This window comes from Suncus etruscus, chromosome 8 (assembly GCF_024139225.1).
Source record: "Suncus etruscus isolate mSunEtr1 chromosome 8, mSunEtr1.pri.cur, whole genome shotgun sequence".
Taxonomy (NCBI): Eukaryota; Metazoa; Chordata; class Mammalia; order Eulipotyphla; family Soricidae; genus Suncus; species Suncus etruscus.
In genome coordinates, this window is record NC_064855.1 from 41,059,924 (window position 1) to 41,084,874 (window position 24,951).

Sequence of the window (24,951 nt, forward strand, 5' to 3'; positions counted from 1 at the left end):
GTATGAGGTATTGGACATGGAACCCAGGTCAGTCATATACAAGACAAAAGCCCTACCTTCTGTACTATCTCTCCAGCCCCAGAAATTTATATAATGATCTCTCTGAGGAAATTGACTCTGTTTTTAAGTTCTTTTCTTTAATGTGCTTTCCCTAAATTACAAATGATTTTAGTTGGGGAAAGAAGAGGATCTTCATGTAATATTTGCCAGTCAGCTCTTAATCTTTGGGATGTTTTATTTGACAGAGAAAAAGGGAAAAATGAAGTGAATGATTTTAAAAAGATGGGTTCAGTACCTTTAAGAGCTATGCTGAGATACTAACTTATTTTTTTGAGGCCCTGGGTTCAAATGTATCCACTAAACCACACTTTAACCAATGAATGGAAGAATTGAAGTTCTTTAGTTCTATAAGCTTTTCTATAGAATAGTAGAAAATCGGTAGGCTTGTTAGCACTGAATGATCTACATCACAAAATAGAAAGCATATATCCCTAGAAACCTAAGTGGGAGTTTTTCCAGTGTATTTATGAATAAAGATGATTACAAAAGAACGTAGTCATGAAACATACTTATAGATATGTTTTATTTGCATGTAAGTGTAGTTGATCAGTAAAGACTGCTATTTTTTTTTTTTTTTACATAGTTTGGAGAGAATAGATTCCCTATTCACAATAGGAATCAAACATTTCAAGGGCATAGGACACCAGTTTTACTCGTTTTAATTTTGGGATCTATATTTTCAGAAGGCAAATCCAAAAGTTGCTTTTTAGATGATGTAGCACATGAACCTAAGGCATAGTGCCCAAAGGTTTATTCAGAAAACATTTGAAAATGAAAGACTAGACTTGTAAAGTTGGAAAAGTCAAATTTTGTTATAAAAGGATGAAAACAGATAAATATCAGCATAATATTCCAATAATTCAGAAAAGTGGAGACAAGCAGTGAATTTTGTTTCTAGAGGGGATGTGTAAAGGGCTACTTAGAAAGGAGAGGATCCAGGGATGTGGCTTGACAGTATATCATATTCCACTTGTCTTAGCCCCTGTTAACCATCTCCAGCACAAAGGGAAAAAATAAGAAAAGAAAAAGAGTCTGTATTACTTAGCCCTTAGAAAGAAGGAAATCTCCCAAGGGAATTTTTCCAAAGTCATACAGAGAGACAAACACTGTTGGATATTTGTAATATGTGGTTTTCTGACTTTGTCCTTGACTTTCTTCTTGACTTAGTTCTGATTTTGTCCTCAGAAGCTTAGACTCTATTGCTGAGACCTTCCAGTGAATTTTTTTAGTTGTCATTTAGGTTTGAAGTTTTCTCATTTCTTCTGTCATATCCACTCTAGTCTTCCATGGTTTCTTTGAATTTTTGAACATCCTTAATATTTTCTCCCTAAAGTCTGTATCTGAGAAGCGTCTCAGCCACTTAACAGAGAGGCTATATATGTAGCCCATACTTAGTTGGGTCTTCAGAACTCTATCCTTTCTCACTAAGCATGGTGGTTTTCTTGTTTGCTTTCCTAATCATCAGATTACTAGTTTGCATCAGTTTGCCGTATGGCGTTGATTATTGTGGTGTGGCTAGGAAAAATGTGGGGCCACAGAGTGAAGTTGAATGGCCACTCTCTGTGCTTCACTGTTTTGGGTCAAGAAGAGGGTCCCCCTGTTGCTCTGTCTTTATCACTTTCCTGGGATTGTCTGACCAGTGGGAAGCCAGCAGGGTGACTGCAAGACCCTTTCTTTTGCTTCCCTTTTCCTCGGGTTCATTGATCTGTTTTGAAAAATGGTGCTTCTGAATTGCCAAGAGGACTTTCTCTAACTCTATTTTGCCTTTCTGGATCACTTCTGGCTCAGTTCTCAGATCATTCCTAGATTTGGGGGAACATATGGGTTGCCAGGGATCGAATCTGGTTAGCTACTGCAAGGCTAACACGATCTCTCTGGCTTTTTTTTTTTTTCTTTTTCTTTAAAAGATGTATGCAAGGGGCCAGCGAGGTGGCACTAGGGGTAAGGTGTCTGCCTTGCAAGCGCTAGCCAAGGAAGGGCTGCAGTTTGATCCCCCGGCGTCCCATATGGTTCCCCCAAGCCAGGGACAATTTCTGAGCACTTAGCCAGGAGTAACCCCTGAGTATCAAACAGGTGTGACCGAAAATCCAAAAAAAAAAAAAAGATGTATGTAAAATTTAAAAACTAATATGAATATCTCTGTGGTAATACACTTTGAAATTTACATGAAAATAGGTAAAAACACAATTTAGTAAGGGTGAAAAAATTAAGAGATTATTAAGAGGGAGACTATTAATTAGAATCTGAATAGACTTATAAAGTATTTTATCCATAGAGATACTGTTGTCTTTATATTAGAAATATTGTTTATAGGTATTGCTTAAGTGTTAGCATTAATAAGCGTAAGATGGTAATTCAAAGTTTTCTTAGTCTAGGGGCCAGAGCAGAGCGGTGGAGCTGTGGTAAGGCGTTTGCCTTGCACATGGCTGACCTAGGCAGGCCAGACCGCGGTTTGATCCCTCAGTGGCCCATATGGCCCCCAAGCCAGGAGCGATTTCTGAGCACAGTCAGGAATAACCCCTGAGGGTCACAGGGTATGTACCCTAAATTTTTTTTTCTTAGTCTAGTAGAAAACAACTATAAACACCATGACAGTGCCATACTAAGTAGAATAATTTCATTTTTGAGTTTTTAAATTTGCAAGTAATTGAATCCTTGGATTTGTCATATTATTCTTTTTAATTTGTTTCCTCATAAAATGAGATTGAATTGTTTAACGTTTTGTGATTTAATGCGTCTTATTATACATTCTGTGATTAAGTGTGAATTGTATCATGTGTATTAACTCTGATTTGCAATTGTTTTATTAAAAATATAGAAGTATAGATATATGTTTATTAAAATTACTCTTTTTTTTTTTTTTTTAGGAAAGATGATAAAGACTATGCTTTAAAACAAATAGAAGGAACTGGGATCTCAATGTCGGCATGTAGAGAAATAGCAGTAAGTGAAGCTTTTTATTATCACTCTTACCTATTGACTGAGTCAATTATATAGGTTTTTAAGTTGTACTTGTTATAGATAAGCATATTAATTAGAAGTTTTTAATATAATATAATATAATATAATATAATATAATATAATATAATATAATATAAAATCCTGTACCTACAAATACATTTTTTAAAAGGGAAGTAAAGGTGATGTGTAGTTCTATTTAAATTTTATGAGTTTGTCATTTGGAATTAAAACAATCAGTTATCTTTACAAATATTTCTAATTAATGATATTAAATATTCATGATTACTGTATTTCATCTACATAATAGTGATATTAGTTTATACATATAAATATTTCTATTTTAATAAAATCTGTTTTATTTTTTTATTGTAGCTATTCTTTGAGTTTATAAAATTATAACTTCTTTCAAAGATACAACTTTCCATCTGGTTATTGGAACTATATTATAATTCATAAAACAACCTTTTTCAGTTATTTTATTATTAAGTAATTATTCATGCACATAACCTGAACATTACTTCTGTGAGATTTCATCAACATTTTTACTATGCTATATTGTGCATTAAATTGGTTTTTGTTTGGTTAGAATCAGAATATCTAGAATATTAATTTCTTTGTTTTTATTGCTTTTGCTCCCTTTACCTCTTCATAGATATATGAAACAGTATGGATAGTAACTTATATACTTTACTCATTCAATAGGTTTTAAAACACTGGATTTCAACTAATTGTCATCTTTTGTTTATCATGTTGACAGAAGTTAGAGAAGGTTGGGCCGGAGAGATAGCACAGCGGCGTTTGCCTTGCAAACAGCCGACCCAGGACCTAAGGTGGTTGGTTCGAATCCAGGCATCCCATATGGTCCCCCGTGCATGCCAAGAGTTATTTCTGAGCAGATAGTCAGGAATAACTCCTGAGCCGGGTGTGGTTCCCCCCCCCCCCCCAAAAAAAAAAGAAGTTAAAGAAGGTAAAAGAAACAGAAGCAGGGAAGGTTCCTGATAGAGGTGTTTATACAATGATGAATGAAGAAACAGATTCTTAAATCTTTCAATAAGAAAATAGTGTGCCAGCACTATGATAGAAGTGTAACGAATGGTAGAAAATATACCATATATACTTGAGTATAAGCTGACCCGAGTATAGATAAACCAACCCCCTAATTTTACCCTAAAAACTGGGAAAACTTAGTGACTCGAGTATAAGCCAAGGTGGAAATGTAGCAGCCACTGGTAAATTAAAAAAAAAATGTACCCAAAACAGTTACAATAATTGAGGAATCATAGGTTAAATGTTTTTCAATACTTACTGCTAAAGAAAAACTGTAAACTAGCAACAGTAACTTTAAAACTTCAAATAAACTGCAGAAAACTGTAGCTTAACAGGTAATCAAGCTAAATCACAAAGGTGAAACTCCTTCAAAACTGGATTCCTCCCCCTCATCATCTGTATGTCCAAACAGAGCTTCAGCTGCATCTGATGTGAGGGTATCAGCACAGACATTGTCATCATCACTGCTGTTGGTTTCATACAAAGCGCAGAATATTGTGGGTTAACTAGTTCAGTGGCATACAGTTCAGTTGAGTGGCCTACCTCTTCAGCTCAGCCGTGACTTGTGAACTGAGCTGAAGCACTGCCCCCTCCAGCAGACGGTATTAGACTGGAGACTATATGCATTTGATTCAGTGGGCATGCACCAAATCAAATAGCCTGTATGACCTGATTCTAAGCCAAGTTCTGGATTTTCGACACAAATTTTATGCTGGAAAAACTCAGCATATACTCGAGTATATACGGTATATCTTAACTTCAAGATCAAGGAAAATTTAGAGGATATGAAAGATTTGAGTATGAGGGGTAGGAGAGATAATACATAGGACACTTCTCTTGTACAGTGTGAACCTGAGTTTGAACCCTGGTCTCCCATATGGTGGTCCCTATCACCACCAGAAATACAATTCCTAATTATGCTGGGTATGTCCCAAAAAAACAAAGAAGTAAGGTATGAGGTGGGGACATTTTGTAATTACTGGTATGCCATATTGGAAATTGTATTTTATTTAATTTATATGTTTTCCATACTCTTGAATCTTTTTTTGCTGTGGTGGTTGGTGTTGGGAGCAAAAAAGCCAGGGGTTACTCTAGGCTCTGTGCTCAGAAATTATTCATGGCAGGCTTGGGGAAACTTGGGATATCTGGAATCAAACCCAGGCAAAAACGTTCTACCTGCTGTGCATGATAAAACCCTACCATTTTTGCTATTGCTTTGACCTCATGCACTGGAGTCTTGAGGCAAGATACTTATGCCTCAACTGTCAGTTCCTTAGCATTTACTATTCTGTATATTCTAGTCAGTTTTAAAGAATTATCCAAATCCATGGAACTATGATTAGTGATGTTAGACAATAATTGCCCAAAAACAAACAAACAAAAAGGATTGTTAATGACAGAAAGTAGTAAACAAGGGAACTTTAAGAATTCTTCTCATGCTTTGTATCCTACTCCTGTTCTAGGTCTTGCTTCTTAATATGTGCAAATTCACTGAATTTTACACTTGCTCATGTATTTTTGCATGTGTTTTTTTTTTTTAAAATGCATCGCATCACAGGATTTTGAAAACAAAAATTCAGAAAATAGGTAATACTATAAATGAGGTTAGGCATAATGTGAAGTATAAAAGCTTATTGTTTACATTCTAATTTAGACATCAAAATAGTGTTTACATTAGTGTTTTATGTTGATGTATAAGCACACCATCACCTCCAAAGTGCTCATGACATCACTTTTCTTATGACACTTCTGGCATTTCCCCTTCTCTTTCTCCCACTGTTGTTGATGGATAGTTAGCAGTCTTTTTTTTGCGGGGAATTTTTTAAACCCTTTGGGCCACACCAGTGATGCTTGTGATGCTTAGGGTTTACTCTCTTCTCTGCACTCTCTTGGCAGTACTAGAGAGACAATATGGGATACTGGGGATTAAACTCAGATCAGCTGCCTGCAAGGCAAATGCCCTACCTTTGATATTGGCAGATATGATTTTTGATTCATAAGTTTGCCTTATTTTATTACTATCAATATGCCCAGGGCATAATTATTACTTTAGAAAAGACCATGAATGACATTGTCATTCTTTTTAATACATATATTTTGTATTAGTTAATCATCCTCAACCAGTGCCCTTGTGTAACTTTTAACCTATGTCATTGCCCCTCTCAACTCCCCTTTCTCCACAAATCTAGTTTTCTCAGACTTGTAATTCAGTGCCTAGGGTTGGTTATTAATTCACTTTATTTGTGTCTTTGATTTCTTTCTTTATATACTATGAATGAATAAGATCATTTGGTATTTGTCCTTCATCCTCTGGCTATTTTGCTCAAAACAATAATCTCCAGTTCCATCCAAATTGTCATGATTTAATTTCTTTTCTTTAGATGTATAATATTTCATTGTGTGTATGTCTCACAGTTTCTTTTTCCCTTCAGCTGTTGCCAGACATTTGGGTTCTGAATGGTTACTCAATGGTGCTTCACCTAAACTTGAGCAGAACTTTTAATTGTAATTTCTTATTTTCATTTGTTTTCTAATTTTGGCTGAGATAGTCTTTTATTCTACTTTATTTAATTTATTTTTTATTTTACTTTAGAACCACATCAACATGTTCATGGCTTACTTCTGGCTCTGCACTCAGGAATTACTCTTGGCTGGTTGGGAGACCATATGGCATGTTGGGGATTGATCCTAATTTGAGTACTTGCAAGGAATATTCCTACCCAGTATTATCTCCAGTTTTGTGTATTGTATGATGTAGAGTTTTGAGGTCCACTTCACCTTATCAAATCTAAATGTGTGACTGTGACTGTTTTTACACCCAAAGCTTGTGTTTTTCTAAATTCTTTTTTTATGTTTGTAAAAGATTAAGTTACTGTTTTTGGGCTTTTTTCTGTACCATTGTTTTGTTTTCTTTTACGCTTATGTAGTCACTGTAGCTTGACAGTGACTTGAAATAAGGCTACCATCAGCTATATTCTTTAGTTTTAGTATTGTTTAGGCTATTTTTAAAGACATATTACTTTTTTATTAGCTGATCCATTTCTGTTTCTAAGAAGGAAGAAATGATTCCTTTAAGGACTAATAATGAAACTTAAAAGCCATGTATGAATCTGGAAAGATACATACTCCACCTTTAAAACTTTTCTTTATTTTTTTAAATACAGATATTTTGCATATTGTTAAGCAAATTTAAAAATATTTTACATTTCTAATTCTATTTTAGTGAAATTATCTTAAGTTGAAATCTACTTTGTTTGCTTCTGCACTAAGCATTGTTTATGACTGAAACCCAACTACAAACATGCTTGTAAATCATGGTGCTTAAAGATTATATATATTAAAATAAATAAATAAATAAAAAGAAAAAAAAACATTGATTGGGGGGTGGGGGTTGAGCCATACTTCCTGACCTCAGGGTTTTCCTGGCTCTGTACTCAGAATTTGCTCCTGGTAGGTTCTGGGGACTATATGGGATGCTGAGCATCAAATCCATGTCTGTTCTGGTCAGCAGCTTGCAACGCAACCGTCTTACCTTTGTGCTATCATTCTGGCCCTAAACATAGGTTTTTAAAATAATTGTGTAATATATATTGTTCATTTAAATTATTATTAGGTTTTTAGAGTGATATCTTGGGGACTTTTTTTCTTGGTATTTGGGTCACACTCGGCAGCGCTCAGGGGTTACTCATGGCTCTATGCTCAGAAATCGCTCCTGGTTTGCTCGGGAGACCATTTGGAATGCTGGGATTTGAACGACCATCTGGAATGCTGGGATTCGAGCCACCATCTGTTCTTCTGCATGCAAGGCGAACGCCTTACCTCCATGCTATCTCTTTGGCCCCTTGGGGTTTTTTTTTTTACATAAAATCATGTCATACATGAATATTTAACTTTATTTTTGAGACTTACTAAAATATTTTCAGAAATTAAAATTATAGTTCTATTTAAACTTTATTGTATTGTTATGCAATAGTTATGCATAACACTGCATAATACTGCATTGTTATGCAGTAGTTACTGTTGATGCTGTTGGCTATATTTCCATTGTTGTATTTTTAATTTTTTCTGAATGTACTGACTTACTATACTGACTAGAAGTTTTCATGCAGTGTTGATTAGTAGTGAAAACAGATAGTTTGTTTCTGGTCTTGGAGAAAGGTATTCTTATTGTTTCACCTTTAAAACATTAAATTATTTAGGCACATATTTCCCTGGGCCCATACACATGGTTTCCACATGCACATGTTGCCCACATCTCTCCTGTTTAGATGTGTACTTTCCTATGCTCCTGCTTTAACTTTGGGATGTTTATGGAGGTCTCTCCACCATTTGAGAAGCCTACACTGTCTCTTGAGTACATTAGTCTTTCTTATTCTCTCTCCCCCTTTTTTTAGGATTTCCAAATAAAACCTATTTTTACTTAAAATTTTTTACTTTTTTTAATAGATAATGTTAGGCTTAGAAAGTTTCCTTGTTTTATTAATTTAATGTTATTAAATTATATATATTTACATTCATGAGAAGCACTGATTTATAAAACTGTTAATGTTAGAGTTTCATGTATACAGGGAGTGCATCAATACTATACTCCCCACCAATATTCATTTTCCTCTATCATTGTCTCAGGGTTTCCTCCTTCTATCCCCTACCCGGGTGCCTACACTTTGTAATCTCATTTGGTAAACTGTTTATCAAGTATACTGCCCTTGATGATCATATTCTTCTAGTTTTCTCTTGTTCTGCTGTATTATTAGAATATAGTGATTCAATTTTTGATTTATATACTTTTTGCAGTGATGGGCAATCCAGGTCTCAAGCTTATAAGCCATTTATAGTACTTTACCATTGAATTATATTTTAGCCCCAGCTATTATTGAAATTATTCCTTGCTGGTTATGTATTAGATTTGGTTTACTAATGTGTTAAATAATTTTAGTCCTATGAATTTGTAGGATATTAAGATCTAATTTTCTGTATTTCTAGATGTTTGTCTTTAATTTCAAGATTAAGCTAAACAGAGTTAGGTAGCATTTCTTTAACCTTTATTTTTGACTGTTTTCTATATGATTGGTAATTATTTTTAAATATTTGATAGTGTTCACCAGTCATTGTTATTTTTTTAATATATACAGAACTCTTCACACTATATTTATCTTACATTTGTTAGGTTTTATTGTCACAGAATTATTCAGAAGTTCTCTATTTCTGTAACTTATATAGTGCATCCTTTCATTGTGAATTTAATCACAATATTTTCTGTTTCAGTAATTCTCATCATTTATTATTTTTATTTACATTTGTTTATCTGCTGTAGGTAGAATTAGATCATTGGTTTAAAACTGTTCTTTGCTAAGATAAATAAAAAAATTATTTTCCTCTCACATAATGTTCTAGTTTATATTTCACAAGTTTTGTTATATTGTATTTTATTGTAATTTAATACTAAATATCTTCATTTTTCTACCTTTATTATGATTTACAAAAGTTTGACTTTTAATTTTGTGAAACTTTCCAGATGAACTTTTATTTTTTATTATTAATTTTCATGTGGTCAGAGAAGAGAGATCCTATATTTTATTTGGGACCCTAATTTTGGAGGGGGATCAAACTTGGGGTGCTTAGAGGTTACTCCTATTTGTGCTCTCAGGAATCACTCCTGATAATCTCAGGGGAGCATATGGTTGTTGCTGACTAGCTCTTGGGGTCTGGTTGAATTAGAGGACTTTTTGACTCCTCTTGAAGAGAGTGGATGCATGGGTGGTGAAATATGAAGAAATGAGACCACACAATGAATGTATGAGAGAAACAGTGTTAGCATTATAAGTTTAATATCCAGACTCAGGTTTTTTTTGGGGGAGGGTATATTGCCAGTCACAGATATAAAAATAATTGTTCAGATTTTGTGCCGAAAACCCGACTTATACTCGAGTATATACAGTAGTTTTTTCCATTCTGTATCCTAATCACTATTTTATTTGAGGTACAGAAGCTTCTCAGCTTAATATAGTTCCATCTGTTTATCTCTGCTTCTGCTTGTTTGGAAAGTGATATTTCCTCCATAAAGATGCCCTTATTCTCAGTGCCATGGAGTGTTTTACCTTCATGTTTTTCTATGTACCTTATGGTTGCGGGTCTGATATCAAGGTCTTTATTTGGATTTGACCTTTGTGCATGGTGTTTGAGGGAGGTATTTGGATTTGACCTTTGTGCATGGTGTTCGAGGAAGGTCTGAATTAACTTTTTTGCATGTGGCTGACCAGTTGTCCCAACACCACTGTTGAAGAGGCTTTCCTTGCTCCATTTTGCTTTTATTGCACCTTTATCAAAGATTAATTGATTGTATGTCTGGGGAACATTCTCTGAATACTTAAATCAATTCCATTGATTTGAGGGTCTGTCTTTATTCCATTACCATATTTTTTAATGACTATAGCTTTGTAATACAATTTAAAGTTGGGCAAAGTGATGCCTCTCATATTCCTTTTCCTAAGGGTTACTCGAGCTACTCATGGGTGTTCATTGTTCCAGATGAATTTTAGGAGTGTTTGATCCACATCTTTGAAAATGCCATGAGTATCCTTAGAGGGATTGTATTTAATCTGTACAGTTCTTTGGGGAGCATTGCCATTTTAATGATGTTAATCCTCCTAATCCATGAACAGGGTACGTGTCTCCATTTCCTGTGTCCTCTTTTATTTTGGAGATAAAGAATTGAATAGCAACTCACAAAAACATAATTCAAAATATCAAAGACCTTACCAATGATCCTAAAGATAAAATACAAGCCTATACCACAAAAGAGACAATGGAAATGAAATTCTAAATAATGGAAGAAAATGTATTAGAGAAATACTTGAAGGGGAGAAAAAATGACTAAGGAGAAGAAAAACTAATGAAGGAGAAAGTAGTTAAAAACTTCACTAGACATTGAAGTGCACAAATTCAAGATGCCCATAGAGTACTAAGCAGTTTACACCCAGATACCACTATCGAGACATATTGCAATTAAAAGAAGTAGATGACTTAATGGGTCAAGAGAGAAGCAAAACCCAAAATACAAGGAAAGCCTTGTATAAGCCCATAATATCTTTGAAAGCCCCTGTGAAAGCAAGTAGACAATGGAATGATATATTCAAAATTCTGTCAAGAAAAATCTTCGACCTAATCTTCTGTTATGCAAAGCTATCATTCAAATCTTAGAGATAAAAACATTCTTAGATAAATTAGAGGTTGAGACATTTGCTACATTTATTCCATTCATGCAAACAACACTAAATATCTCATACAAATCAAATGTCTGAGAACTAAAACAACCAAAAATCTTTATAGAAAAATTCTTTTGTACTTGTTATTTATCTGAATGTCAGTGAATTAAACTAATCTATCTAAAGCAGGGGTCTCAAACTCCTGGCCCACGGGCCATTTGCGGCCCTCTGTACAACATTTTGTGGCCTGTGGCCTGCCTTCAAATATCGCAGTATTCGCGATTATGTGCTTCCTGAATAATCGCAATAAAAATTGCATTAGTAAGAAAAAAATCGCATTAAACATTTGCATACCGCGAGCAGTTCCGTTTGGGGTTTGCAAATATTTAATGTGATTTTTTGCGATTTTTTTCTTACTAATGCGATTTTTTATTGCAAATATTCGGTAAGCGAATAATCACGAATACTTTGCATCTAGTGCAGACGTCATTTCCGATGCTCCTGCCCACTGTCCCTTGCATTATCAGAGGCCTAAGGGATAGAAGTCTATTACAGAATTAGATTTTGTCATACCTTCATCATGACTTCATCAAAGCCTGCAGTGAAGAGAAAGATTGATGAGCACAGACAATTTCAGGAAAAGTGGGAGACACAGTATTTCTTTGTTGAGCACAGGGTCATCCCCACATTTCTTATTTGCTCAGAAAAAGTTGCAGTGCACAAGGAATACAACTTGAAATGCCATTATTCAACTAAACATGCTGAGGAATGTGCAAAATATCAAGGAAATGAGAGCCACATGGTTGCCAGTCTTAAAGCATGTCTAATGAGGCAACAAGATTTCTTTAAGAAAGCAACCAAAGAGAATGTTGCATCAGTCGAAGCTAGTTACATGGTTAGTGAGATGATTGCTAAGGCAGGGAAACCATTCACAGAAGGAAAGTTTGTTGAAAAATGCATGTTACATGGGGCCGGAGAGATAGCATGGAGGTAAGGCGTTTGCCTTTCATGCAGAAGGTCATCAGTTCAAATCCCGGCGTCCCATATGGTCCCCCGTGCCTGCCAGGAGCAATTTCTGAGCATGGAGCCAGGAATAACCCCTGAGCACCGCCGGGTGTGACCCAAAAACCAAAAAAAAAAAAAAAAAAAAAAAAAAAAAGAAAAATGCATGTTACAGACTGCAAGTATTATCTGTCCGGAAAAGAAAGGTCAATTTAGCAAAATCAGCCTTTCTGCCAACACTGTGGCAGAGCACATTTCTGACATGTCAAGTGACATTTATCATCAACTGTGTGAGAAAGCCAAATGTTTTGATGCATATTCAGTTGCTCTTGACGAGGGCACAGATATAACAGACACTGTACAGCTCACAATTTATGTCCGTGGTGTTGATTGCAATTTTGAATTGAGAGAGGAGCTGCTCACAATAATTCCAATACATGGCCAGCCCACCGCTAACGAGATATTTTGGCATCTGTGTGATGCCATTGAGAATGCAGGTTTGCCATGGAAGAGGTTTGTTGGAATAATAACCGATGGAGCGCCATCGATGACAGGGAGGAAAAATGGACTGGTGGCACTTGTTCAAAAAAAAAAAACTTGAAGAAGAGAGTGTAGAGAAGGCCATTGCTCTTCACTGCATTATCCATCATCAGGCCCTTTGCAGTAAATGCCTGCCGTGTGACAATGTGATGTCTGTTGTTGTGAAATGCATCAACCAAATCAGATCCAGGGGTCAAAGCACAGGAGTTTCCGTGCTTTTTTAGAGGAAATGGAGTCAGAATAGGGAGATGTGCTCTATTTTACTGAGGTACGTTGGCTCAGCAGGCAAAATGTCCTGAAAAGATTTTTTGAGTTGAGAGAAGAAGTGAAAGCCTTCGTGGAGAAGGATGGGAATGCTGTTTCTGAGTTGAGTGATCACAAATGGCTCAAAATTTATCTTTTCTTGTTGACATCACACATAAGCTGAATGTACTAAACAAGATTTTACAAGACGCGGGGCAGCTTATCTGTGCTGCCTATGACACTGTGAGAGCATTCTCCACAAAACTATGGAAATCCCAACTCTCTCAGACAAACCTTTGCCATTGCCCAGCATGCAAGGAACTTGTGGATGCATACCATTCAGTGGTGAGAAATATGTTGAAGCTATTTGTAAGCTAGAGAAGGAATTTGATCACAGATTTGCAGACTTCAAAAAGCACAGAGCCACTTTCCAAATTTTTGTGGACCCCTTTACCTTTGATGTGCAAATGCCCCTCCTGTGCTTCAAATGGAGCTCATTGACCTGCAGTGCAAGTCTGATCTCAAAGCCAAGTTCAGGGAGATTAGTGGAAAAGCAGACATGCTTGCAAGGCAATTTTTGAGAGAATTGCCCCCCAGCTTCCCTGAGCTTTCCCGAATGTTCAACGCACCATGTGCCTTTTTGGGAGCACATATTTTTGTGAAAAGTTATTCTCCACATTGAACTTCAATAAGTCAAAGTACAGGTCTAGACTTAATGATGATCATCTTCAAGCCATACTGAGGGTCTCAACTGCTTCCTCTCTAAAGCCAAATATGGTTCAGATTTGTGAGAAGAAGCACTGTCAAGTCTCTGGCAGCAAGGAATAGGCAAAAGATGCCATGTTCAGAAGGACTGTTCATGATCTTCACTCAATGTTCTATTCATGCTCAGAAGAAATAATTAAAACTGTTATTAACGACGGTTGAGGACTTTTTTTTGTGAAATCCCTTATGTGGCTCTGCCTCACCCCGACTTTGCCTCCTGTGTGCCCCCAGGTAAATTGAGTTTGAGACCCCTATTCTAAAGGCATAGAATATTTGGATGATCAGGAAACAATCCAGTAATTTGCTTCTGACAGGAATTCTACTCAAGCATGGGATAGAAACAATATTAGAATTAAAAAATGGAAAACAATCATACAAGTCAGTTGTAGACAAAATAAGTTGGGATAGCTATACATTTCAGTTTTCAGACAAAAAGCATTGTGTCTAAAGGAAGAAAATAAAGCTAGGGATGAACACTGGTTATTGGATAAAAGAATAATAGACCAATAAGACTAAACTCTTATCAACATATATATCCACCAAATGAAGGGAGCTCAAAGTTTACTTTAAAGCTTCTATTCCAGACCTAAAGAGGCACATTGCTGGAAACACAATCACAGTGGAAACTTCAACCCTCAGTTTATGTTAATAGATAGATCAACAAGACAGTATTAGTAAAGATACAAGAATCCTAAATGAGGAAATGGAAGAACTGGGGATTAATTGAAATATACGAGGTCTTTTACTGTCAAAAGGTGACTACACCTTCTTTAGACAAACAGGATATTCTCCATAATAGATCATTACTAGGGAATTACTCAAACACACCAGGAAATTATACCAATAATCATACCAAGAATCTTTTCAGACTATAATCCTTGGTATACATTAACCATAAAAAGATGGGGATAAATTTCTTCACTTGGAAGGTGAATAAAACGCAGCTGAATATAGACAACTAGATCAAAGAAGAAATCAAAGAACAAATGAAATTTCTTAGGAATTAGATGTTTCTTTGTAAAAAATAATTATGGGATCTTTCTATGTACTGTACAAACTGAGACCTAATCTGGGTGGGTTGGGGTGACACTTAGACAATCAGATGGCTGCAGTTTTCTGGGCCTTAGATTCCAGTTTGGCTCTAAATGAGCTCTTTAATTAAATTTGTCATTAAACTGTGAACAAAATTGTTTTGGGGCCACACCTGGCAGCAGTTAGGTAACTCCTGGCTCTGCACACAGAAATCATTCCTGTCAAGGATCGAACCCAAGTTGCCTGTGTGTAAGGCAAATGCTCTACCCTCTGTACTATCACTCTAATCCCAAAATATTTGATTTCTTAAGATTATTAAGAATGAGGAAACTTATCAGAATCTAGGGGACACAGGAAAGGCAATATTAATGGGGAAATTAATCACAATACAGGCCAATATTCGGAAAGAAAAATGTCTTAAATCCACAACATAAGAAGAGAAAAAACAAAGAAGGAACATCAAATTAACCCCAAAATAGGAATGAAGTGATAAAAGTTAGAGCAAGAATCAATTACATAGACAAGAAAACAGTGAGTGAAATGAGGGGCTGAATCTTTAAAAGAATAAAGAAGATAAATAAACCCATGGTTAGATTTACAGGGAAAAAAATGAAAAGATGCCCTAATAAATTTAAAAGATATGAAAGGAACAATGTTAGAACAAAATCCTCAGAAATTCAAGCTATAAAGAAAGATTTCTGTGAAAAATAATATGCTGTTAAGTTGGAGGACTTAGAAGAAATGGACAGATTGTTAGAATAATGCATCTTTCCTAAACTGATTTAGGAGAACACGCTCAATCTGTAAAAGGCCAGTCACAAGCAAGGAAATGAAATCGGTAATTCAAAGATTGTTCCCTAGTAACAAAACACCATGGTCTAGATTGTGAGTTTTTTTAAACTTTCAAAGAGGACTAACTACCTTTATTCCTCAATCTGTTACAAAATATCCAAGAAACAGGAATTTTTTAAAGCAGATTGTATGAGCCAACATTAGTAATGTCCAAAGAGGTACTACCAAAAAAATAAATTTCAGAGCAATTATTTTCTTTTTCTTTTTCTTCTTTTTAGAAAAAAAAAGATCAGTGGAATAGGCTTGAGTACTCAGAGAATGTTCCCCAGATATACAATCACCTAATTTTTGATAAAAGTGAAAGAAATCCTAAATGTAGCAGGGAAGCCTCTTCAACAAGTGGTGTTGGAACAACTGGTTAGCCACTTGCAAAAAAGCAAACTTAGACCCCCAGCTAACATCTTCTAAGAAGGTAAAATCTAAATGGATTAAAGACCTTGATATCAGAACTGATACCATAAAGTATATAGAACAACATGTAGGTAAAACACTCCATGACATTGAGACTAAAGGCATCTTCAAGGAGGAAACTGCACACTCCAAAAGTGGAAGCAGGGATAAACAAATGGGAATATATTAAGCTGAGAAGCTTCTCCACCTCAAAGGAAACAGTGCCCAGGATACAAGAGCCACCCACTGAGTGGGAGAAATTATTCACCCAATACCCATCAGATACGGGGCTAATATCTAAAATATACAAGGCACTGACAGAACTTTACAAGAAAAAAACATCTAATTCCATCAAAAAATAGGGAGAAGAAATGAACAGATACTTTGATAAAAAAAAAGAAATACAAATGGCCAAAAGGCACATGAAAAAATGCTCCACATCACTAATCATCAGGGAGATGCAAATCAAAACAACTATGAGGTACCACAGAGATTGGCACACATCACAAAGAATGAGAACAAGCAGTGCTGGTGGGGATTTGGAGAGAATGCCTTCTAGTCCAACCTTTATAGAAAGCAATAATGGAAATTCCTCCCAAAACTGGAAGTTGACCTTCCATACAATCCAGCTATTATAACCAGTCCTAAGGATATACTCTAGGAACACAAAAGTCCCTTCCTCACACCTGTATTCATTACAGCACTATTTACAATAACCAGACTCTGGAAGCAACCAAAATGCCCTTCACCAGATGAATGGCTAAAGAAACTGGTACATATACATAATGGAATATTATGCAGCCATCAGGAGTTATGAAATCATGAAATTTTCCTATACATGATGTACATGGAATTTATTATGCTGAGTGAAATAAGACAGGGAGCATCAGCGGGTGTGACCCCCCCCCCAAAACAAAACAAAAGTTTCTTTTTCATGTTCAAAATACCAGATACCTAGGAATAAATTTAACAGTGAATGTGAAAGATTCATATATCAAAACTGGCTAGAAACTATTGAAAGAAGTAAGAGGAGACACCAGGACATAGAAAAAATTTTTATTCATGTTTGGAAGAATTAGCATACAGTAATCAAAATAACTTTACTGAAAGTACTATGCCAAAAGTTTGGATACAACTCAATTTCATCAAAAATCTGATGTCATTCTTCAAGGACTTAGAACAGATTTACTAAAATTTATATGGAACCTAATCCCTCTCTCCCATTCTGAGAAAATATATCATGGGAGGGGTGTTGTATTTCTTAACTTTATTTAATACTATTATGGTATGGTAATAACTATGATACTGGAATAAATGCAGCCCTCTGATTTGTGCAATAAATGCAGACCAGTGGACTAGAATTGAGTACTCAGAAATAAACGCTCAGATCTATGGGCAGTTAATCTGTGATAAAGTTTTATGCATCAAGTAGAGCAAGAAAAGCCTCTTTAATAATTATTATTGGAAAATGGAATTAGGCATATGTTTAAAAAATGAAATGAAATTCATTAAGTTACACCAAAATCAAAATTTAATTCAAAATAGCTTTAAGTACCTTGAGATTAGATTAGAATTCATAGAATACATTGTAGAAAACAGACAGAAGACGTCTGGATATTTGACCTCAAAAGGTATCTTCATTGATTTGATTCTATTGGTAAAGATAACAAAACCAAAAATAAATAGAACATTATGAAAATAAAACACTGCATGGCAGACAAAATGAGTTAAAAAGTTTACTCTAATTCTTTTAGAGTGAATGAGAGAAACATCATCCTCCTATATATGGATAATATTCAAGATATATAACATACTCACAAAGCCCAACAATGCAATAAAAATAGTAATATCAAAAAAAGAAACTTCCTCTGTGGAAGTGCCAGCCTCAAGGTATATGAAAAACTGTTCATGGCCAGTATTATGAAAATGCAAACCAGGAACCCTCATTCACCTTTGGTTGAAATATGTGTGGTTGATCTGCTAAGAAAAATGACATGGAAATTTCTTTCTTTGGATTTTAAAAAAGATTGTATTTTTTTGATTATTAGGTTTTATTTGGAAATTTTGAGGATGTAGGGGGGGGAGCAAGGAGGAGGGAAGGAGGGAGAGAATGAGAAAGAAGAGAAAATGAGAGAAACAACTACACAACCCAGTGTGAAAATATGAATACTCCTGATTCAATATCACTATGTACCTAAAATATTACTGTTGAAAATTTGTAGTCCACTTTGATTAAAATAAAAAAAATGCGGGAAAAAAGATGGCAGAAAGATAACATCGTCCAAAACTCCAAACTAAATTATTTTAGTAATAAAGGTGATATTTTTCTATAAAAATATGAAAGTACACATCTCAAGAAGGGAGGCGTAGGGACACATGGGCCCAGGTATCTCAAGTGTATCGCAGTATGGAGATTTCTTTAAAAAATTTAAATATTCGCGCTCTCATGGACCCAATATTTCACTTCTTAGATTCTACTCCCCAATACAAGAATGTTCATTCAAAAAGATTCATAGCCAATTTGAAAACCATCCAAATGTTTAGTGACCCATATATGAATAAAGTAGCTTTGGCATATATGCACAATGGAATACTGTGCAGCTTTAGAAAAGAGAAAATGGGCAGTTTACTGTGACTTGGATAAAACTTAAGGGTATTAGAATCAGGTAAATAAGGAAGGAAGGGAAAATCCAGATGTTCTCTCTTTATAGATAATTTGTCTATATAAATATATAGAGAAACAAAAACAAAAGTAGAAGGTCATATAGAGAAACAAAAACAAAACTAGAAGATATTGAGTGATACTACAAAACCAGGATTACCAAGCCCTGTGAGGGGGGGACTGAAATGATAGACTAGATAGACTTAACATAAGGACAGTGTTGGACTGTTTGGAACACTTTAATAGTGGTGAGTACAGTAATTTTACATCAGAACTGTGACACTAATGCTATGGTAATAATGAATGTTATTTAAACTATAATAAGAATTATCATTCTGATAAATATATTTTATTATATGGTCAGCAATTCTGGTCCTAGGTAGAACTATTCTTATCTGGGTATATTCCCAAAGCAGGGTGTCAGCTAGGTCTGAACAGCACAGTGTTATTAGCTGTAGTATTTAGAAAGTGGAAACAACCTGTGTGATCAGCCAGGCATGGATAAAATGTAGCATATACATCCATAAAAAGGAATGGTATTCTTAAACATGTCACAACATGGGTAAACCTTGGAGAAATCATGCTAAGTAAAACAAGACATTCACAGGGGCTAGAGTAACGTACTTCCAGGGAGGAGTTTGCTAGTTTGATCCCAGCTCTGCATTATTCTCCAAGAATTGTAATAGGAGCAGCACCCACATACTTTTGGTTGTGGCCCTCAAACCAAAACTTATACATAAATAAGATAAAAATAAGGACAGATACTGTATAAGGTATATAGGTAGATAAATTCATAGATACAAAGAGGAACAAAGGGTACTTATCAAAGTTACGTGTGTGCTTGCTAGTTTTAAGGATTTTTGCCTTGGGTTTATATTGCCTTTGAATTATTAATGGGTTAAAATTTTTTATGCCATAATATTAAATGATTTTCCTTTGTTTTGCAGTTACTTCGGGAGCTTAAGCATCCAAATGTCATCTCTCTTCAAAAAGTGTTTTTGTCTCATGCTGATAGGAAAGTATGGCTTCTGTTTGACTATGCTGAACATGACCTCTGGGTAAGTTGGTAGACATTGGACTATTGGCTTTTAGTCAGTAATTAAAAGACTGAAAACAATTTTAGGTACCTATCATACTAGGAGGCTTATATTGTAAAAATGAAAGTAAGCATATGAAATGTCTGATGATTTACCAAGGCTAAAATAGTCATACTGCTTATGATTATATTTTATTTTTATCAACTTAATCTTGGTAACATACTTCAAAACTAGAATCTGAAGAATTAAAACTTTTTTGGTGATGGGCCATACTTTGCAAGTGTTCAGATATCATTTTCTGCAAGGCTCCTGGCACCATAAGTGGTGCCAGAGACTGCACTTGGCCTTGTCAGCCAAGTGCAGGGCAAGAAAGAACCATACCCACTCACTGTACCACCTTTCTAGCTCTGTGATTTATGTAATTTTAGCTTTAACGGATTTATCAGGGTCTCATGTACTTCCAGATTTATAAGAAATATTTGACTACTTTTAGGTTTTCTGTTTTCCACAACTAAATACAAATAGTTCAAATATATTAACTATTCAGATGATTAGTTAAAAAAATAATTAGTTTAAATTATTTTTCTAAGTTACCTGATAAAAAAAAGTCTTGAACTGGAAATAGACATTTTAATAATTTCTCTTAAGAAGCTTATTTCCAAGTTATTTTTGTTTGTTTATTTTGTGTCTACACCCATAAATGCTCAGATCTAACTCCTGGCTCTGCACTCAATAATTAATCTTGGGTGTGCAGGGGACCATATGGGATGCTGGAGATCAAACCTGGGTTGCCCATGTGCAAGGCAATTGCCTTACTCACTGTATAATTTCTTCATCCCTATTTTCCAAGATCTAAGCTGAATATAGATTTTTGATTTTTATTATACATTTTTAAAGAAATAGTTGAATATTTGTCATGCTAAAATCTAAAGTGAAATAAGTTTTAATTTGAATCAAATTTTTAAGAAGATGTCAGGTTGATATGGATCGATAATACAGCGGGTAGGGCTCTTGCCTTGTTCATGATTGATCTAAGTTTTGATTCCTGACATCCTATATGATTCCCTGAGCACTGCCAGGATTGATTCCTGAGTGCAGAGCCAGGAGTGACCTTTGAGCATCTCTGGGCAAGGCCTCAAAAAAAACAAAAAAGGAAAAGAAGAAAAAAATAACAAATGTCAGGCTAGTTTCTAAATATAATGGTCATTAAATATAGTTGAGCCCAAAGATAGTATAGTCAATATGTTTAATTTTACATGAGTAGGTGTGATAACACCACTTTATACTGCATATCAAGTTGTTAATAATGTGCATACTCATTATTGACATCATCACAAATTTAAGTAAATTAAGTATTTTTAAAGTATAATTTATCTTAATCAGATCCAGGTGAATTTATCTTAGTAAGATTATAACTTTTATATTTGAGTACTCAGATTAATTGAGGAGGTATGTAGAGGTAACAAAGCAATTGTAGTAAAGTCATTTTAAAAATCATCTAGGTGGGGGCCGGTGAGGTGGTGCTAGAGGTAAGGTGTCTGCCAAGCGCTAGCCAAGGAAAGATCACGACTGTGGTTCAATCCCCAGGTGTCCCATATGGTCCCCCCAAGCCAGGGGCAATTTCTGAGCACTTAGCCAGGAGGGTGTAACCCCTGAGCATCAAACAGATATGGCCTGAAAAAAGAAAAAAAAAATCATCTAGGTGTTGGTGAATTTTCCATATATACATACCACATTTGTTATGTATCTTTTTTTTGTCTACTCTTAATTTATTTTGAGTAAGTGATAGAACTAAAGATTAAAATTACATAAAGCTGATACTGAAATAATATAGATTAATCATGCAACATCAATACCAATTAATAATCTTTACCTTCCCACTGAGATCTATATATTTTCTTTGGAAAGTAAAATTGTTTATTCATTAATCATTAGTTATGATATACTCATACATGACTTTCCATACTATAAAATAAGATGGGAAAATGTTAACTTAAAATACTAGATATCTCATTCCTGTATTTATTATGTTTACTTATTTTAAGAGGATGTTTAATATTAACTCATAAATTAAGTTCAAGAGTGTGCTCCTGCTAGTGGTGCCATGCAAATGTTTAGTGGTACACATAGCAGAACTGATTGTAGTCAGTTTTCAGATTTAATGATTGCTCATGCAGCCTATAATTAAAATAAACTTAGCAAGAGCTTCAGACATTGGATCTCTTTGAGGTTCATTTATATATAAATTGTTTTTTGGTGTTGGGTTTTACCAGAACACCACTAAAATAGAAAGCTCTGATGAAGGCACAAGTTGTTTCTTTCAGCCCAGAATTCATCTTAATTTTAAGTATTTTAATTGTGAAGTTTAATTATATGTATATTCTTTATCTGCCTTAATTGTATTTTTAAATTTCATTTATATTTTTATAAAAATTATTTAAGCACCATGGTTACAAATATGTTCTTAGTTGGGATTTAGTCATAAGATGCACACACACCCTTTACCAGATTGTTTTTAATTATTTCCCCATTTGCTTTTTTAATTCTCTGAATATATACAACATCTATTCATCTATTCAATATCAGTCACTCAGAAGTATTCATTGAGTTTTAGTCCTTTTTTTTCTTTTTATTTAGTTACTAAGGAAAAAAAAGATTCCATTCTAGGAAATTTCTGCTAAAATAAATAGGGAATCAAGTATCCTTTGAAATAATTTAAAATTATATTTTAATATAAAATCATGTTCTTTGGGGGCCGGGTGGTGGTGCTAAAGGTAAGGTGCCCGCCTTGCCTGCGCTAGCCTTGGACGGACCGCGGTTCGATCCCCCGGTGTCCCATATGGTCCCCCAAGCCAGGAGCAACTTCTGAGCACATAGCCAGGAGTAACCCCTGAGCATTACAGGGTGTGGCCCAAAAATAAAAAAAAAAAAAAAATCATGTTCTTTGTACTTCTCTGTTGTAATCATTTGTTTTCTGAAACACTTGTATGTGTAGGAAAGTTTTGTTTTTATGTTACTCAACAAAATGTTATGCTAGATGCAATTTTAATTTTTTTGAGTTTTTTTAATGTTTTTTTTTATCAGGGAAGTATTTTATATAAAATTACCTTTCTCATTTTTTAAATTTTTGGTTATATGTTTTGTCTTTCAGCATATAATCAAGTTTCACAGAGCTTCTAAAGCAAATAAGAAGCCAGTTCAGTTACCTCGGGGAATGGTGAAGTCACTATTATATCAGATCCTAGATGGAATTCACTACTTGCATGCTAATTGGGTATTGCACAGGGACTTGGTAAGTTGATGTATGGTTTTATTAAGTGATGGATTTCTAATTGAAGAATATCTAGTTATTTTTAGGTATTTATAATATGTAGGCCTACAAACCGTAAAGAAAGTGTGAATGCTACAATCTTTTTTTATTTTTTTTAATATTTTATTTAAACACCTTGGTTACAAACATGATTGTGGTTGGGTTTCAGTCATGTAAGAGGACACCCCCCCATCACCAGTGCAACATTCCCACCACCAATGTCCCAAATATTCCTTCTCCCCACCCCGCCACCACCTGTACTCTACACAGGCTATTTCTCTCATGCATTCTCATTGTTAGGAAAGTTCACAATGTAGTTATTTCTCTAACTAAACTTATCACTCTTTGTGGTGAGTTTCATGAAGTGGGCTGTAACTTCCAGCCCTACTCCCTTTTGTCTCTGAAAATTATTGCAAGGTTGTCTTTTATTTTTCTTAAAACCCATAGATGAGTGAGACCATTCTGCATCTTTCTCTCTCTCTGACTTATTTCACTTGTTTATAGTAGATTCCATGTACATCCATGTTTAGGAAAATTTCATGACTTCATCTCTCCTGACGGCTGAATAATATTCCATTGTGTATATGTTGTACTACACTTTCTTTAGCCATTTATCTGTTGAAGGGCATCTTGATTGTTTCCAGAGGTAAATAGTGCTGCAATGAATATAGGTGCAAGGAAGGGATTTTTGTATTGTATTTTTGTGTTTTTAGGGTATATTCCTAGGAGTGGTATGGCTGGAAAGTATGGGAGCTCAATTTCCAGTTTTTGGAGGAATCTCCATATTGCTTTCCATAAAGGTTGGACTAGATGGCATTCCCACCAGCAGTGAGTGGATAAGAGTTCCTTTCTCTCTGCATCCCTGCCAACAGTGCTTGTTCTCATTCTTTGTGATGTGTGACAATCTCTGTGGTGTGAGGTGGTACCTCTATGAGGTTGTTTTGATTTGCATCTCCCTGATGATTAGTGATGTGGAGCATTTTTCATGTTCCTTTTGGCCATTTGTATTCTTTATCAAAGTGTCTATTTCTTCTCCACATTTTTTAATGGGATTAGATATTTTTTTCTTGTAAAGTTCTGTCAGTGCCTTGTATATTTTGGAGATTAGACCCTTATCTGCTGGGTATTGGTTGAATAGTTTCTCCCACTCAGTGGGTGACTCTTGTATCCTGGGCACTATTTCTTTCAAGGTGCTGAAGCTTCTCAGCTTAATATATTTCCATCTGTTAATCTCTGCTTCCACTTGTTTGGAGAGTGCAGTTTCCTCCTTGAAGATGCCTTTAGTCTCAATGTCTTGGAGTGTTTTACCTACATGTTGTTCTATCCTGACATCACTTGTTGAAGAGACTTTCCTTGCTCTACTTCATATTTCTTGTCCGTTTTTCAAAGATTAATTGGTCAGATACCTAATGGTCCATCTGAGGATACTCGGTCTATTTCAGGGGTCCTCAGACTTTTTAAGCAGGGGCTATTTCACTGTCCCTCAGACCACTGGAGGACTGGACTATAATAAAAAGAAAAACTAATTTCTATGCATATTGTATACATTTCTTATTTTGAAGTTTAAAAAAACAATTGGAGCTAATACAGTATTTAAAATGAGGAACAAGAAAATTAAATCAACAAACTTAGCAGTATTTCATAGGAAGTATGGGCCTGCTCTTGGTGGGCAGGCCAGGTTTGTGTTCCTCTGCCTAAGGCTGAAAGAAGTTGTTGAGAGATAGAGAAAAGAAGTGGAGTCAAAGAATGCAGTGCATATCCCACCCTGGACCTAAGCAGGACAGATCATAGTAGTAAAAACACCCAATGAGCCAGATTAATGTACTTGGCGGGCTGCATTGGCCT

General features: G+C 35.1%; 1 protein-coding gene across 3 annotated transcripts in view; it reads left to right on the plus strand.

Annotated features, from left to right (window-relative positions):
* The window catches only part of CDK8 (cyclin dependent kinase 8), a 134,207-nt gene that overhangs the window by 53,897 nt on the left and 55,359 nt on the right, over positions 1 to 24,951 (plus strand). For all 3 annotated transcript variants that reach the window (XM_049778250.1, XM_049778252.1, XM_049778253.1), the window contains exons 2-4: positions 2,928 to 3,003; positions 19,707 to 19,817; positions 22,948 to 23,088. In XM_049778250.1, coding sequence (XP_049634207.1) covers positions 2,928 to 3,003; positions 19,707 to 19,817; positions 22,948 to 23,088 — 328 coding nt within the window. The remainder of the gene's footprint in view (positions 1 to 2,927; positions 3,004 to 19,706; positions 19,818 to 22,947; positions 23,089 to 24,951) is intronic.